This window comes from Centrocercus urophasianus, unplaced genomic scaffold (assembly GCF_019232065.1).
Source record: "Centrocercus urophasianus isolate 14NV4802_14NV808 unplaced genomic scaffold, USGS_Curo_1.0 seq_46, whole genome shotgun sequence".
Lineage (NCBI taxonomy): Eukaryota > Metazoa > Chordata > Aves > Galliformes > Phasianidae > Centrocercus > Centrocercus urophasianus.
The window spans coordinates 89464-106529 of record NW_024885044.1 but is presented as its reverse complement, the minus strand read 5'-3'; the positions used below and the strand labels follow the sequence as shown (position 1 = coordinate 106529).

Below are 17066 nucleotides of genomic sequence, written 5' to 3'. Positions count from 1 at the left end.
AGTGTGTTACAGCACAGCATCGCTATTGTGGAACTGCAGTCTCGGGCCAGTAAAGCGTGCACTGATCCCTGCGGGAAGGAGGAGAGCTCTGTGTTTGTGCTTTTTCCCTTGTGCTGAGCTGGGAATCCTCAGATGAAGAAACTGCAGAGAACCCAATGGGTTTGCTTCCCATTCAGGGCTCTCCTGCTCTCTTTGCATTCACCACACTCTTTGTTTCTCTGGGAAGACTTGCACCTTTCCAGCCCCATGCTATTGGTTTATCATCTGATTAAAGATTAATTTGATATAATTGCTCATGTCAATAGCCCAGAGCCAGAAAAACAACAGTTACACCTGCAGCTTGCTTGTGAATGCCCTCATCGTTGTGAACAATTAATGGACAGAGGCTGTTATGCCTTTACATGCAGACATGAGAAGCTGTGATCCCCCAGTCCTGCACCTGTTGTCCTTCTGTGGGCATGGAGCAAGAGCAAAGACCACCCATCCCTGGAATCACCAGCCACCTGAAGTACCTGCTGACTGCCCCTCAACTGTCCTGGCTTCTGCACAGCTCCTGCTATTCGTTCCTCAAATCCACACCAGCCACACAGCCATGACTCCGCTATTAGCCTTTGCTGGAGTCCTGCCCTACTTCTGGTCACTCTCTGGCTCCTCCCACGGTGCCTTTCCTAAAACCCCTAAGTCAGCACTAGGTCAGAGAGAGGGGAAAACTGGAGAAGCACACACACTTTGTGGTTTCCCTTGAACCTTTGAATGGACTCCACCAGCCACAGTGTTGTACGTGCTTGTTCAGAGGTCGCCCATGGAAATGAAAAGAAGGAGTTTAGACGTGCAATGGTGGCAGCATGTTGTCCTGCTGGGTGTGTGGAGCCAGCATGGCTGAGCCCTGTGCTCCAATAAAGGAGTGGCTGCCTGAATCCCGGCTCTGGAAGCATGGACACCATAATGGATTGCAGATGGTCGCACAACATGGCCACCAAATGCTGCGTGGAGCCAGCTCTACCTGCATGGGATGCAACTTTACGGTATATTTATTTCCTGTAGCATTAAAACAGAGTGGGGAAATAACAGGGAAAACTGCTGAGGCTTTGTCATGAACCCTTTGGCTTTACCACATGCTGCCCAGGAGAACACGTAGGACAGGGGCAGGGATGGAGGGCAGGGATAATGCTGCTGCTGCTGCTGCTGCTGCACATCACTCAGCTGGGGCAGCTGCTCAGAGGGCTTCCTCCTGAAAGTGAAATAGCAAATTGCCGCTCATCATAACACCCAGTTCCAGGGGCAATTCTTCATCATGAAACCTTGTGATGCAGAGGAGTCGCAGATCCAGGCACATCCCAAGGTACATGGGGTAGCCCCATGCTGCAGGACCCTGGAGCAGGAGCAGCCTGACTAAAGCAGACAGACAGGGCAGACACAGCCTCAGCCCCAGTGCTGGCGTGCTTCTCCTTTATGATTCAGAGCAGGCAGTGGTACATTTTTCCCCCATGTTTTAAGGCCATGTTTGAAAGCCAGCAGAATTTGCTGGTGGGAGCCCAGGATGTCCTTCACCTGTTTCACACCTTTCCTCTGAAAGCACTGCATCCCAGCCAGCCTCCAGACAAAGCAAAACTGGGAGTAGCAAAACTAAGGAGGAGGCTGGCCAAAACCCCATTGCCTGCCCAACCAATATTCGTCGCACCCCACTGAAGCAGGGCTGGCAGGACTCCCTGCATCCAGCCCCAGCGAGGCACATCTGACTGGGGACCACACAGTATGGCCAGATGCATGCTGCCAGAGAACAGAAACAGAAGGATTTGGCCCAGTGAAAGATATGCAGAGCTCACAGTGTAGCCTCCTGACTGCAGGAAGGGCCCTGTAGCTCCATGCTCCATGGTTGTCAGCCCCTGACCCCTCCTTCCAAGCTCCTGCAGGTGGCCCTTGCTCCAAATTGGTCTTTTTTAAAACTGTTTAGCTGCTTTTGCAAATCCAAGATTTTATGGATGGAAAGCTGAAAGTAATTAGTGCCCTTCCCCCGTTTCCTGTTGGGAAAAGGAAGAAAAAAAGCACACTGGAGAACAAAACCCAAAACTTCCTGCCCTGCTTAATAATAATGTAATGAGTTGAATGTGACTGGGAAAGTAGATTTACACTGGGTGATCTCTTAATTAAAGAAGGGCCAAGCAGAAATTCTGCTCCATTTTACAGCCCCACGTATCTTCAAGCTCCACCGCAGCCTCTGAGAGCTGGGCACAAGTACTGCGGGCACTGCCTCCAGCACAAGGGGATGGCTGCTCAGCGTCCTGCTGGCAGCCATGTCCTGGAGATGGCGCCGAGGCCGTGTGGGGGTGAAAGGACCAACACTCAGCCCCATGGGGAGGTAGTGTGAAGGGTCGTGAGGCTCTGTGCCCCACATTCTCAACTCTGGGAGGGGGCTGGAGCACAGGAATGGTTTTGTTGTGGAAAATGGCAGAGATGGGCACCAGGGGTGTCCTTAGCGCACCTCACCCCTCCTGGGACAGCCCCATCCAAAGGCTCTGTGTGACAACTGGATGTGCCAGCCCCATGGCCACACCACCTGTGCTGGGTCACCCAGTCACCAGCCTATGTCCTGGTGGTCCCTAGCACCAGGGGAATTGGTTCCCATGGGGAATCTCAAGGCATACTAGGTGCTCCCCACTGCAGTCCCACCAGCAGCCCTCTACCTGCTCATGTCTCTTCACAGCTGCCCCCTTCCCCCCAGCCCCACACAGCTGCAGGAACTGACTCAGCCTACCTTTTCCTTCCCCAAGAAACGGCTGTGCCACAGCCCCTGCTGTGCAGCAGCACTTGTGGTTCACCTGCAGCCAGCGTGAGGAGCAGGAGAACCACTGGGGCCCCGCACCCCACTCCCCAAACCGTGCTCAGCTCAGCTATGCATTCACCAAAGCACACACAGAACGAGATTATAAATTAACCATTTTATTGAATATCAATAAACTGTATATAATTATATAAAAGTTTTATCAGTACAAAATCATGGCACAAAAATATAAATACCAGTGTACCTTTGAAACGTAAACATCCTCTTTGTTATGATTCTGTAAAAACAATGTCCAAAGAGACGCATTCAGGAGGCACCTGTCAAAAACCATAAATAGCCCTTCTGGCACACACCTGTCGGTGGGCAGCCTTTGGACAGGCCACCATTGTATCGCTGACAAGTGCCGGCTATTAGTCACAGTCCTCTTTGAAAAGCAGTTGTTAAGAGTCATATTAACAGGTGCTTGAGTGCATAGCTGCTCTGTAAACAGGATTCTTGTTTGAAATAGCTACCAATGCCTTTTATGGACACCGTTAATCTTGCAGGCATTGCAAATTGTCATTGTGCTGGGAAGAAGCAGCTGCTTCACAACTAATGTGATACTGTATTATTGCATAGTTACACCTTCTACTTGCAGCTTATATACAATCAAGACAGAGGGAAAGAGGTTGTGTTAACACTTCGTCTTCCATTAAAGAAAATATTGGTTCTTAGAAATTACCAAGTGGTTATGGGGAAAAAAAAAGAAAAAAAAAAGAAAAAAAGAAGAAAAAGAAAAGCAACCCCCAGAGCTACACAGCTGCAATGCCCAACACTGGTGGCACGCCAGGATGCAGTGCCACCTGCGAGGTGCTGCTATGCTCCAGGCCTCACAATGCCTCTCATGGGAGTCCACCCTGCACCCAAAGATGTCCAGATGGAAGCAGGATCAGGCCTTGGGGTTGCACAGGAGCACAGGACGAGGAGCGTGCATGTCTTGTGGCTGCATACAGTCCGAGGTGCATGGCAACGGCAGCACGGAGGGAACTAACTCCTACAAACACTAGGTATGATACATGTATCTGCACGGGAAAGGAGTGCTGGTCCTCAGCGTGCCCCTGAGCAACCCGTCTCTTCGTGCTTGTGCAGCAGCGACATTCGGGAGAAAGTCCGGGAGCAGGTTTTGCACTGGTACTTCTTTACATCTGAATGCGTCTGCAGGTGGGCGCGCAGATTAGAGCGGTCAGCAAAGGCCCGGTTGCAATGTGTACAGGAAAAAGGCTTTTCACCTATGAGACAAAGAGAAACGTTCCCAATTAACCACTGCATCAACACATGGGGAATATCAAAGAGCAAGCCATTTATTAGCCAGCAATCGTGTGAAAAGGAGTGCTGGCAGTATTACTGGGATGGAAAGCGGCACGGGAAGGCCTGCATTCACCGAGCAACGCCTCCAGTTTGGGAATTTCCTACTCAAAAAAATCCCCGATGCCAGAACCATCTGCAAGAAGCAGGGCAGCTCCCGCACAGCGAGGCCCTGCCACGGTGTCACAGCGTTAGGGCTAAGCACAGCCATTTCCTCCCCCAAACCCTGTACTCCCCCTTCTCCTTCCTGGAGGCATTGAAAGGCCCTGGCCAGGCTGAATTCCTCTCGACTCTTTTGGGGGAAAAGAATGTGCATGCTCAATTTGGAAAGCACAATCAAGTCTTGCCAGCTTCCTTCAGCCATCATCTTTAGTACTCTGAGAGGGTACAAAATTAGTGCCAAGGAACCATTACACCATCCCAACAGCACCACAAAAGATGCTCGAGAGATGCTTTGTGGGCATGAGGAGAGTTGCAGCTGCGCATGGCCCCAAACAACAACAGGTGCATGAGGCAGCTGCCAACACCTGCCTGTAACTCTGGGACCATGAGTTGCAGAGCTACGGGTGATGCCAGGTGCCGTGGCCCTGGGGCAGAGGCCATGGTGGTGAGCAGCAGGTCTCTGAGCATGGAGCTGCACAGGACCAAGCATCCCAGCACAGCACAACAGCCCCAGCTTCGAGGCACACATTCCCAAGCTGTGTCTTTACTCCACAGTCAGTTCCAACTAGAACATTTAAAGAGACGCGCCAAGGGAGTTTGGGAAGCCCATATCTTCCAAGATAATAGCCTGGCAACTGGTTTGCTCTAGGCTAGGAGCAGGGAATCGATAAGGGTGGGAGGAGGGCTGAGTAGCATTGTTACCAGTGTGCGTGCGGATGTGGCCCTGCAGCAACCAGGGCCGGGAGAAGGCCTTGCCGCACATCTTGCAGACACAGGGCAGCGTATGGCTCCGGATGTGCATCTTGAGAGCCCCCAGGCTCACGTACTCCTTCTCGCAGTACTTGCAGCTGAAGGATTTCCTGGTCTGAACATCGCAGTGCAATTGCTTGTGCTTGGAGAGCCCAGCGAAGGTGGAGTAGGCCTTGGCGCACTGGGCACAGCGGAACCGCTCAGCAGCAGAAGGGGCTGAGGCTGGGCTGGGTGGCCCTGAGCTCTTGCCCTCATCCTCCTCACTAGAGAGTGTCGTCAGGTCCAGCGCTGGTGCCGCACCACCTGCTGCCTCTGCCTCGGTGCCCAGGCCAGCTGGGAAAAGGCTGGAGAGCAGACCAGCATCCCACACCAGCGGCGGGTAATAGGCCCCAGGGCCCAGCACTTCAGGTGGAGGGATGACGGACAATGCACACGTCTCATACAGCAGCGGGGCAGCAAACACTGTAGGCAATAGGTAGCACTCAGTGGAGCACTCACCCCATAAGAACAAGGGGCGTAAGGACCCCAATCCACCCCACTGGTAACAAGGGGACTCCGACCTGTCACGTTAGGAATGGGGGGCAAAGGAATCCTAGTCTGTCCCACTGAAAATGGATGGGATGAACTCACCCGAATGGGAACGGGAATGGGGGTACACGGAAACCTCAACCCACCCCACAGTGGGCTCTGCGCCCACGGGAACAGGGTGCTCGAACCCACACCACGCCCCAGCCCAAGGCAAAGGGACTCAACCGCATCCCACAGCCACCCCATGCCCCAACGCACCCCGGAGCCAGAGGGACACGGGGACCCCAAAACGACCCCAAGAATCCCAAGCCCACCCTGCGGAGCACTCACTGCCCACCCCGGGGCAACACGGAATCACCGCACAAAGCGAGGCGCCCCGCTCACCGCGGCGCCGAGGGACGGTGGAAAGGTCACCACTCACCCCAAGGGTCTCTGCCTACCCCGGGGCACTACGCAGCCGCTCCGCTCCTCCGCCCACCCCGCGGGACGCTCCTCGCAGTAACAGAGAAACGAACTAAAAATCCCACAGCCGCGCGGAAGGGCAGCGCACCGCTCCGCTGCGGCAGGGAGAGGAAGGGCAGCCCGCACCCGCGAGACGGCTCGGCTCGGCACGCACCGGTCTGGCTCTCCAACTCGCTGTAGTTGGGCTTCTTGCTGGCCGAGAAGTGCTTCTTCACCAGGAACGAGCGCGGCATCGTGCTTGCCCGGCGCCACCGCCCGCTGCGGAACCTCCGCCTCAGCGTCCGTTAATATGGGCCCGGGCTGTACAGGGGGGCGAGGAGGGCGGCGCGGGGCCGCCCCCCGTGCCCAGAGCCAATGGGGCGGGCGGGGCGGGCAGACTACAGGTGCCGGCACCGGGCATAGCAGCTCCTGGCTTGGGAGCATCTGCTAGAAAGGGGTGCGGAGCTCGGATTTCTGGTCCGGAGCCTTCCCGGTCCTCCCCCACCGCTCTGTCCTCTTGGGCTCACAGCCGCCTTCATTTCCCCGGCGTTGCCAGCGGACTCCGGGGTGCGGGGGGGGGGGGGGGGGGGGCGCCCTCCGGGGGGGGTCTCGACTCCACGCTCGGCGCCAGCCTGCTCGGCGGCAACCTCGAACGCAGAAGTGGGAAGCGCGGCAATACGGCCCGAGGCTGCAGCTCGGGGGCAGCCGCTCCCCGCCTCGAGAGAAGGCGGTCGGCGAATCCTCCCGAGCCCCGCGCTGCGCGGCCCGGCCCTGCCACGTTCCTCCTTTGCTGCTCGTCGTCGTCGCGGGCTGCCCGCAGGCGCTTCTCCCCGCCTCTCCCCGAAGCAGGGTGAATGTGCTCCCCAGGGCCGGAGCCGGCGGGAACAACCCGTATCAGCCGGGCCTGGCGCCGCCTCCCGGCGGGCCGAGTTCTCCCCCTGCCGGCAGCCGGAGCGGACCGCGGGAGACGCCCTCAGCCGCGACCCGCACGAAGCGGTGCCCGAAGGTGCTCCCTGACGGCCTCTTCGGATAAAAAGTCACGGCCACCGCGCTAACAGTTGGGGGAGGAGGCCATCGCTCAGCTGGCTGCCACTCACGCGCTACCGCGCTGCTTTGCGACTGCTTCAGAAACCAAAGCACTTTTATTCTCCTGACCCCGTTTACCTCAATCCTTTTTATCTTCTCAAGTCTTTTGCTGCAAACAAGCATAAGAAAACAACTTTGAAAACAACAGCTGAGTTTCTGAAGGCTGCCTGGAGCTGGCAAGAAATACCTGAATAGACCCCAAACTTTTGACCATGAGAGATGAATCCTTACACCCACCTCGCCAGGGAGCATCCACGTCTGCCAGAATCCCTGCAATAAATCTGCTGGGCTTTGCTTCGAGGACTCAGGACAGTTATTGCCAAGCAGGCCCCAGGAGTACCCAGCATTAACCCACACTTAATGCATTATTACAGAGTCCTTTACAAGATGGGATCAACTGCTGTAATTCCAGGTGAAGTTATGCCAATTGCTTTAGGCATTTAATACTGACATCAATTTATCTGCCTGATTAAGGCCAGTCTTTGACCAGAGACAGATTCATAGGAAAAACAAAACAAAAACCAACAAACCCTCAAACACATGCTTGTCTCTGCCCATTCTGTACCGCTTTCTATGTGCTGATTTCCCTAATTCCCAGTGCTAGACACTAGGAATTTCACAGGTTAAAGGCAGCCTGACTGCATTATCACTAGCAGTGGGCCATTATCAGTAGCAGTGGGACTTGCTGCAGCTGCAAGATCAGCTGCTGACAAGGTGGTAGCAGCCCTTCTGGCAGTGTTTCGTTCTCCTGCAGTGGTACTTTACCAGGTTCTGAAACCAGAATCCTTTTTTGGAATGATGAGTAACAATCCTTTTTTGGAATGATGAGTTTCTGCATACAGATGAGATAAATCAAGGTTAAGCACGTGTCTCTCACCAGTGTCTTCAAATTAATGAGCAAATACCACTGAGACATATCACCGTTTGTAAACAAGCTTGTTAAGTTGATGAAGTCAGCAGCACAGAGATACTAAGCTCATCAGCACTTAAGTGGAAAACTACAGCTCAACTTCTGAGTGCCTGTATGGATGCTTATCACTGCACAGATAGCAGTGCTATAAATTCCACTGTTAAAAGCTAGGAGGTGCCAGAACTTCACTCCTTACTCATTCACAGATTTAATCAAAATTCAAGTAGATCTGGTGTGCATTTTCCAGTTTGCGTTTGTCCCACGCGTGAAATAATTCCTTGTAAGTTGAAGCAAATCAAAGCCAAGATGCACAGTCAATGAGCAGGTCCATACAGACAAGGTATGATCATAAGGCCTGAAAAAACATTTCTCATCCTTCAGGGCTGCAAGACAATCCCCACCTTCCGGTTTCACAGGCAAAGGAAACAAAGCTGAAGTCTGTCTGTTTCTTTCCTAGTTTCTGGCATGCTCCCTGGAGCTCTACATAGCATTAAGAACTGTTTTGGAGAGATGTGAAACAAAGTGTACAGATCATGAGGAAGAAAGCTGACATGAAGATAGAATTTTATAAATTAAATGAACTTTATTTATAACTTGTCTTCAAAATTCAAAAAACACAAAGTAATTGCTCAGAAGCTTCTAACTGCTCCTTAAACATTTAATCTAAATTGCATGGAAGTGCACTTCAAATAGCAGCAGAAATCTAGATTTAGGTCAATTTGCACCACAAAACTCCATCCTAGCCAGAACCTAGAAATCTCCACTCAACCACCAACATAGTCATCTTTTCACAGATCAAGCGTTAGGAATAACCAACTCCAAAACAAAGTACTTTTTCCCACAGTGCCATGAGTATTTTTGCTAAGACTGAAACTCTGTTCACCAAGCAGATACTTAAGGCTGAGTCTATAAGTAGCCTATTCCAAGTTTGGGAAAACATACTAAAAACAAGCTAAATATGTTAGAGGTCTTGCTGAACACAAAGTTTAGTCAAGAGATTTTAGCTGGGGTACATTTAATAAGGGTAAGGCTATGCTGTGTCTGCAGGGTATGAAGATATTATTTGTGAAAGAAACTAATTAGTACTCTATTCTGTGGTGGTACAGGTCCACTGCTCCAATTAAGTATGACAAGTTGAATTACACTACTCTGGTTTACAGCTTCTGCTCAGGTGTCTCAGATGGCTAGATCTCAGCATCATGATTGTGCAGTTAAAGTGTTAAAAGGAAGCTCTATAGTGAAAGTGTATAATTGAATATCAAGTATCCGTTTTCCATGTAAGGGAACAGTCATCCTGCTTTCTTGTTTATATTTTACTTTTTCTTTGAAAGCTATACCTGCATACTATATATGTAATACATGGAAAACACAATCTAAGCATAGCTTTAGCAACATTTAAATGAAGAACGTAAATTCAAAATACTTCTTAAAATCTGTGATGCAGAAAGGTAGAGCTGTGCAAGTGCCATGGAATCTAAGTTTCGCTTCCAGTTTGCCGTGAGAGATGGAACAATTAAAAATAAATACATTTAAACAAAAATTTTCATAGAAGGTGGAGATACTGATTTTTTTTCTGAACTCTCTTATGAGCATAATGCTTAAGAAGCCTAGAAAACCAATTTCTGAAAACACTAATTGAATCACAAAGTCAGCAGATATGATTGATATTTGCTTTAGCAATAGAACTAACACAAAAGATCTATTTTCTAGGCTTGAAATTATGGTCAAAGTGTGGAACAAAATAATAATCAGGCGTAGAACTAAAACACTTTGAACTAGTTTCTTACCTAGCTGCAAACATCTACTAAGAAAAACTGTAGTTTGAAGACTCATACTAAAAACTTGTTTTCCATGTAACTGAGAGAACACCTGTAAGAGTTCAAATACTGCTAAACATGAAATCACAGGCAGAGGCCACTTTGAATAAGAACTGATCTGACAGTTACAACTAGCACCTAGAGGTCTCACTTAAGAAAAATACATACCAATACACCTCTTATACTATCACTTAAGAAATGTAAACAACATTAGGAGGTCCAACTAGTTTGGATCATTCAGTCTGGAATATTTCTGCATTTAGAGTCAAATGAACACAACTGGAAAAAATAACTCATCAGAAAACAGGCATAGGTGAAGGGAAGTAAGTCAGCATGGAGGAGACTTCTAATTGAGCTTTGTGTGAAGCAAATAAGAAAATTAAACTTACGTGGTTAACAGAAGACCCAATGATACAAACATATCAAACAGGAATTTGAAACCAAGACAGATTAAAAAGTCTTCCATATTTCTGGATGCCTGAGCTCATCTTGGGATGTACAGGGTGAAGTGCAAGGATGCTGGGTGCTTCCCCCCCATGGAAGCTTGGTTTGACAGTTAGTCTTTCACATTTTTAAATTTTATTTATCCCGCAAAGAACGCATCAAAACCTGTGCCATCATATCATCTTCATCAGCATCATAATCCTATGAACAAAAGGTACAGAAATTCTTTTACTGCAACAGCCATGGTGGTTAATCTAACACAAAATAAAAACAGAAAACAGCTGCCTCATCTTCTAACTTGCCAATAATCCAATTTGTCTCATGATACCATCTGCATAAATTGGATTTCATAGTAGTGACTATGTAAAAAGTTGTTTTAAGAGTTGTCAGGCTCATGTACTCCAAGGGTGAGAAAACACATACCACAAAAGTATCATATGAAAACCGGTGTCGTCTTTGAAGGTGCTCCATGAAGTTAGCACTCCTGTAATTTGGATCTCCCCATGGCATTGAGGCACAAATTGGGCAAACCTTGAAGAAAAAATTAAAAGTCAGTTAGGCCCCAACAGTTAAACGTGTTAACATTTATACTATGAAGGGCAGAAGAGACAGTGACTGAAGTCTGAGATTTGTAACAATCACTACTCTCTAAGAAAAGTGATGTCAAACACTTTACTGGGCCATTCAACATTCAGGTTTAACAGAGGCTTTTATTTAAATTAATTTCCTATGCCTCTGAATGAGAATGGTTTATTCTTCTCTCTACATACTGCTGATGAGAATCAATCACTGCTGTTTGCCTCAGAAGATCTCAAACTCCATTAATCAATAACAAAGAAGTTTTCTTGGTCATCTTCACAAAGATCACTTCTCCCCAAGATTTTTTTTTTCCTAAATAAATTCCAAATTCCTAAGAACTTTAAAAACAAATGAAGGTTTCCAATTCAGTTCCAAGTTTTGCAATACCTTTTTATAGAAAATGGAGTATAATTTGGAGTATAATTTGGAGATAAAAACTACCAAAAACAGATACTTTTTTTTTTTTCCCCAATCAATATTCACAATAGTTTATAATATTTCATTGCTGAGAACAGCAGAGGGGAAATTAATGCTTTTTTTTTTTAATACATTGCATTAATTTTATCCCTGTTACTGTGCCTATAGTACTTTGAATGCCTACCGTTTTTCAAATATGAGGTGGATGTGAAGTAGATGTAAATTGACTTTAATAGAAGCAAGTATAAACATGTACTTAACTTCAAGCAGTAAGTCTCTAATTCACTGTTTCAAGGGGATTTAAGACTAGACTTCATTGCAATTCTTGCACCAAGACTTTTTATTACCACTTGTCTTGCATCCATGCTGTGCAATGTTTTGCAGTGTTCAACTAGTCCTTCTTGATCAAAGTTTTTCTCACTGCAGTACGGACAAGGAAAGGTAAAGCGATTTGGGAAGTTCCTGGTTCAGGGGGAAAAAGATATGTTGTCATATTAGTTAAGTTAAAAGCACCAAAAAAAAAAAAATCTATCTTTTTAGAATAGTATAGAAGGCTTTGAATTTGCTACCTGGAAGTTATCTTACTAGCAACTAAGAGTAAAAATTATTCAAAACAGTAATTTTATTCCATGCAATCAAGACAAACAAATTTAAAGAATCATCTTTTAAATTCTTAATGACATCTTTTGTAAATCTTTACATCATAAACTTCTACACAAAGGTATTTCTTCAAAAAATGTTATAAATGCCATTTATCACCTTCTTACATTTTTTACGTTTTTAAACGCACAGGGTATCAATCACCCAGAACGCTAAAATGCCGATCAGTGCGATGCAGTCAGCTCCACATTCCCTTTGTTATAAGTTACTACAATCAAGAGACAGAAAGACAGCTATTATTAAATAAGGAGCTGCTTGTATCAAGTACTCCAATCTTGTCTTGTGCAAAGACTGCACAGAGAAGGAGAATAGTTTGCTTAGGTGCACTCAGTTGCAGGATTGTGGCCTATTCTTACAGCGTGAAACGTTAATAAACAAACTAAGGAATGACGGAAAGTCTGCTTTTACAGCAAAATTATAGTTTGCACGAAACGCCGTAACACAGTGTTGGCTTTGTTTTGTCTTTTTGTTTGTTTACATAAAAGGCCTCTTCTCAGAAGTGGAATCAAATTTGAGATTTTGTATGGATTATTTGGTAATAGTCCTCTTTTTGTGATCCTAAGTATAAGTATTTCCAGAGAAGAGCTACTTACCTGGTGTTGTGAAGTGGTTCTTTAGTTACAGCTTTCACACCTTCCATTATGTAATTCTGGTACTTTGAACAGGAGGCTGCATGGCTGCGCATCTTTGAGAGGAACATCTGCTTAGACAACAATCACACAGCAGTTACACTATTTGCAGCAGGACTACACACAGTCTTCTGCAGCCAGTGCTACAGCAGGAAGAAATACGTATTTCAGCTGGTGTGCTGGAAAGCTTTAAGATTACAAATTAGTTAATATATAACTGCTGCCTGTAATATTTTACAAATACAACACTGTTCCATTGTACTCATCTTCACCTATACTCCAGTACCAGAAAATATTCTTATACGAAGCCAGCTTATGTTGTTACTGAGAAGAGATGACATGGAAAATAATTTAGCTTTCTGTACATACTGTGGCATAGGTTTAAATACAAACTTCCTTAATTTGAACTTTCATTAGTAGGACTTAACAATTGATAATCAAGGTACTACAGCTATCTATCAGCCGCAACGATGAAAATAGCACTATCCAGAAATAGTGAAATTAATGCAACACCTCAGTATTGGCTACCAAACCAAACGCTTTGGGAAGCTTTGAAGAACCTATAGAAAACAGAGCAGGATCCGCATCCCCGCGGGGCGCAGTTACAGCACATCGCACCCGCCTCAGCCCTCCCAGCTCTTCGCCGGGTCCCACCTTCTTGCCGCAGCCGCTGCAGGCAGTCTCGGTGCTCTCTATCAGCTGCTCCAGGTCCAGCGCCCTGCTGCCGGCTGTCAGCGCGCCGCGGCACACACCACACACAGGTTTCTTCGGCTTCAGGCACTCCTGCAGACACGGCGTGCAGAACCTACGCCGGGACAAGGACACAATGAGAACAGCCCAGGGTCTCCGCGCCTTTCCCGTGCGGTACGGAGCAGCGGTCCCGTGCACTGTCCGCAGTCCTACGGGCCGAGAGGGCCCCGCGCGGCCTCCCTCCTCGCCCGCACTCCTCCTTAGGCCGCTCACACGTGTCCGCAGGGCACCCGGACGGGACTGTCGAACACCTCAAGGCACACAGGGCAGGTGAGGCGCGCCAGCAGGTCTGGCCAGGGCTCAGGGGAGCGCAAACCACCATCCCCACCACCCGCCACCGCCATCTTCCCGCCGCCAACCAGGAAGAGGCTCCTACGCAACCGCAGCCCCACCCCAACGCCTGACGCTGGGGAGCGCTCGGGCGCTGCGGGGTGTGACCTGCCACTGGGAGGAGGGGCCACGCGACGACCCCGCCCCTCAGCCGTCTGACGTCACGCACCGGAAGTGCCTTTCACGAGAGGAGGCGGTGCCTTTCTGCCCTCCACCATCTACTTCCGGGGCGCCGCTGTCAGCTGCCTCCTGCCGCTCACACTGTCTGCAGCTCGCGGGTCGTGCCCTGAGGCTGGAGGTGCCCGCACCTCTGCTGGTAAGCCCTTCTTGGGGCTGTTTGCCGCTGGGACGGTGTAGGCGCGGTGTCTAGTGGGCTCCTCACCTGCATCCGGGTCACCGGATGCTTCCGGCTGAGCGACGGTGGGCCGCAGAGCGGTGAGGGGCAGGCGCGGCCCGCGGAATGCGGTGCCGTGACCTTCAGCGGTAGGAGGCGGTCCCGCGGGGCTGCCGAGGGTTCGGTGCCAGGCTAGGGCCGCGCCCGCCCGCTGAGGGCGGCGGTCCGACAGTGCTGGGCCGCTCTGTTCTCCGCGGCTGCCCTCGGTGTCCTGGCTGGAGGAAGGTTTGCAGCAGGTGGGTGCTAGGAGGAAAAGTGCTCGCCTGTGCTGAGTTTGGTGCTTGTCCTGCGTTTGGTGGTGGACTTTGTGTGTGCTTTTAGTTCTTTGAATCGTTCTTGGACTCTGGTTAGCTTTTTATTAGTACTATTTCTATTTTCAAGCGTTTGGTGAAAGCCTTAGATCTCTGATGTTATTGGTGTTGATGGCAATAAGGGCCTATGGTGTTTTTCCCAGGAGCTTTTGCTTCTGGGATAGCTGTATGTGTGTGTGAGTAGAGGAGGAACCCTGCAGGGGCTGCCTTGATTGTCTTGCTCTCAGTTGCCTGAGCTCTGGCATACATATAAACATCAAGTCAGAGCTGGGGCTGATGATGGTTGTGAATATCACAGTTTATGGGGTCTTGCTGAAGTCCTTTCTTGTAGACACTTTTTTAATCCTGAGCTTTCATGTGGAGCTCTTTTGTTAGGCAGTTATTAATGCTGTACATGGAAGAATGTTAATACTTGATCCAACTTCTTACCTGCCTAAGCCATTGTTTCTCCAAAGGGTATGTTACTAATGTACAAATCAGACTGAGCTCTTCTTGCTAAGTATAAGTAATTAGGTTAGTTTTGTGTATTAACTTGATCTTGTCCAGCCTGAGAAAAGGAGTGAGAGGGAAGAGCAAACTCTTTGTGGAGAGGGCTAAATTATGTTTTTTCTTCTCTCTTCCTAACACTAAGATGCAAATTGAGAACTGGACACTGCAATTCACGGTTTCTTCTTTTGACATTAGTGCAAATTCTGACTGGGGGAGCAATGAGCTGTATGCCTTTAAGCAGAAGTTAAAACAGTGAACTTTTCTCGTGCCGTGGTCATTAAGCACATCCTTTTTTCAAGTAACATTAGCTGTTAAGCTATTGGCTTGCTTGCTTTTCTTGGCCTCCTGTGGCATGTGGCTTTGTGGCTTTTTTTTTCCCCCTTGTCTGTGTAATGGTTACTCTTATGGACTTAATTTTGACCTTATTGGTGATTTGCATTTTAACAGGAGCGTATGGTGGCATTGATCAATATCCCAGCAGCTGGAATTAATAGAAAGTGTTTTTTTGAAGTGTTGCTTCAGTGTCTCTGCAGCTGAATTAATGCTTTGTCTCTCTCCATTTTGATTCGCAGTTGAGAAGTGCTAGATTGTACTCTCATAAAACACAAAGACCATGGTTTACTTTTTAATTCACAAGTTCTTCAGGTTGTCAAGATAGTCTGCTAGACTCCTCGTTACTTGGCTTTGGGGAATTAACATGGAGAGGCTTGTTTTGGCATCAGTTATTTCTGTGTAGTGTGGGAATAATTATTAGTACATATGAAATAAATCACAATATCTGATTAAAATCATGATTGTGTAAGTTGGTTGATCTAAAACAGTAAAATAAAACAAGATCGTGAAAGCTTACGCTTTCCCTTTTAGTCTGTAGTTATGAGTTACTTTGGCCATGGTTCCCTAACCCAAGGAATCCTCAATGTGGATATGAGCCTACGTGGACTTTCTTTTGTCAAATTCCTAGTGCCTTGTTTGATTTAGGTTTGCTGTGTTCTGTTATATTCAGATAAATTGAAAACAAAGAATAGAATAATGGGAAAGCAGGACACTAGTATTCCTGTTGAATGTTGCATGTGCTTTTTCAGAAACCCAGGGAGGTTGAGAGGTTGTTTTGGGAGCTACTCTGCTGTGAATCATTTTATAGAATCCTGTGAAGTAAATAGGTGCTGTGGATATCTGGGACTTATGCAACTGTGATGACTTGTCTTTGTTTTCAATTTTTATTCCAGAAGAATTGCCATTTCCGAAGATTCTTAATACCAGATTATCAACCGACTGCCCAATAACCATGAAAGAGACAAAGTAGCTTCCCAGGCCTGAGACAAAAACTGATTTCAATGGATACAAAATATAAAGACGATTTATTTAGAAAGTATGTACAGTTCCATGAATGCAAACTGAGTGTCTCTGACAGCAAACAGCCTCCTATTAATGATGAATATTTGCGAGTGGCAGCATCAGCCTTATTTTGCCTTCCCAAAATTGATCCCTTTTATAGATTCCGGTTGATAAAATTTTATGAGATGGCTGAAAACTCACTGAGATCTCTGAAATCCTCAAGTTTACATTCTTTGCATAATGCATTCAGCATGCTTGAGACTCTTGGAATTAATCTCTTTCTATATCCCTGGAAGAAGGAGTTCAAACATATTAAGGTAAGACATTTATATTTGAAGACATAATTTTTTTTTTTAAACATGTCATGCATTTAGCTTATGACAACTTTTTTTTCTATATGTTAGAATGATTGATAATGTGGCTATATACAGCTGGTAAATAGAAACCACCAGAGGTGAAGTACATGAAGTGTGTGATGGTGAGACTGCCCAAGAGAAGTCCAAATAATGTATCCATTTCTAAAGTAACCATAAAATACGGGAAGAGCTTATTTAAGGTTTTTGTTCGCCTTTTCTCCTAATGTGCTTAATTTCTACTTGGAGGTGCTTTAACATCAGTGAGTAATTAAATTGTGTTTAAGTTCATAGCCTTTTATTTTACATCCGCTATTACTGTAGCACAAGTACTAGTGATCAATGTGTGGTTTTAAGCAGGTGCTTTGCTGAGGTTCCCATAAGTTATGTGATGATGTTGAAGGATTCACTGAAATAGTTGCCTCTAGAATGTATTTTACTTGCTTGTAATTTTGAATCATGAAATTTTGATTCTAATGCACTTTCAAATTATTCATCTATTCTATGACCTCACAGTGAAAAGTATAAACTTGTGTGTTGCTTGACTTGAGTACT

At 47.3% G+C, this 17066-nt stretch overlaps 3 protein-coding genes across 7 annotated transcripts in view; 1 reads left to right on the top strand and 2 right to left on the bottom strand.

Annotated features, from left to right (window-relative positions):
- Positions 1–2988: 2988 nt before the first annotated feature.
- SNAI1 (snail family transcriptional repressor 1) lies at positions 2989–6286 on the bottom strand. The gene is made up of 3 exons (XM_042834390.1): positions 6183–6286; positions 4991–5500; positions 2989–4050 (listed from the first exon to the last, which is right to left on the bottom strand). The coding sequence occupies exons 1-3, from the start codon at positions 6259–6261 to the stop codon at positions 3869–3871; spliced, it is 771 nt and encodes a 256-aa protein (XP_042690324.1). The 5' UTR covers positions 6262–6286; the 3' UTR covers positions 2989–3868.
- Positions 6287–8566: 2280 nt separating this feature from the next.
- On the bottom strand, positions 8567–13669 carry RNF114 (ring finger protein 114). The gene is made up of 6 exons (XM_042834453.1): positions 13513–13669; positions 13204–13354; positions 12514–12620; positions 11608–11722; positions 10688–10795; positions 8567–10465 (listed from the first exon to the last, which is right to left on the bottom strand). Exons 1-6 carry the CDS (start codon positions 13641–13643, stop codon positions 10400–10402), a joined length of 678 nt encoding a protein of 225 aa, XP_042690387.1. The 5' UTR covers positions 13644–13669; the 3' UTR covers positions 8567–10399.
- A 181-nt stretch (positions 13670–13850) lies between these two features.
- The window catches only part of SPATA2 (spermatogenesis associated 2), a 20569-nt gene continuing 17353 nt past the window's right edge, over positions 13851–17066 (top strand). For 3 of the 5 annotated variants that reach the window (XM_042834374.1, XM_042834373.1, XM_042834370.1), the window contains exons 1-2: positions 13851–13945; positions 16050–16475. In XM_042834374.1, the coding sequence (XP_042690308.1) occupies positions 16158–16475 (318 nt within the window). In that variant the 5' untranslated portion in view covers positions 13851–13945; positions 16050–16157. Of the gene's footprint in view, positions 13946–14153; positions 14260–16049; positions 16476–17066 lie in introns of those variants that run through there. The other 2 variants (XM_042834372.1, XM_042834371.1) reach the window with 2 other exon arrangements.

Coding starts and splice junctions, on each gene's coding strand:
- SNAI1 (XM_042834390.1), bottom strand. CDS start 6,261: ATGCCGCGCTCGTTCCTGGTGAAGAAGCACTTCTCGGCCAGCAAGAAG. Junction 5,501..6,182: donor CGAGTTGGAGAGCCAGACCG/GTGCGTGCCGAG, acceptor TATTGCCTACAG/TGTTTGCTGCCCCGCTGCTG. Junction 4,051..4,990: donor CCACATCCGCACGCACACTG/GTAACAATGCTA, acceptor TTTGTCTCATAG/GTGAAAAGCCTTTTTCCTGT.
- RNF114 (XM_042834453.1), bottom strand. CDS start 13,643: ATGGCGGTGGCGGGTGGTGGGGATGGTGGTTTGCGCTCCCCTGAGCCC. Junction 12,621..13,203: donor GCAGCGGCTGCGGCAAGAAG/GTGGGACCCGGC, acceptor TTGTCTAAGCAG/ATGTTCCTCTCAAAGATGCG. Junction 10,466..10,687: donor TTTCATATGATACTTTTGTG/GTATGTGTTTTC, acceptor TTTTGTTCATAG/GATTATGATGCTGATGAAGA.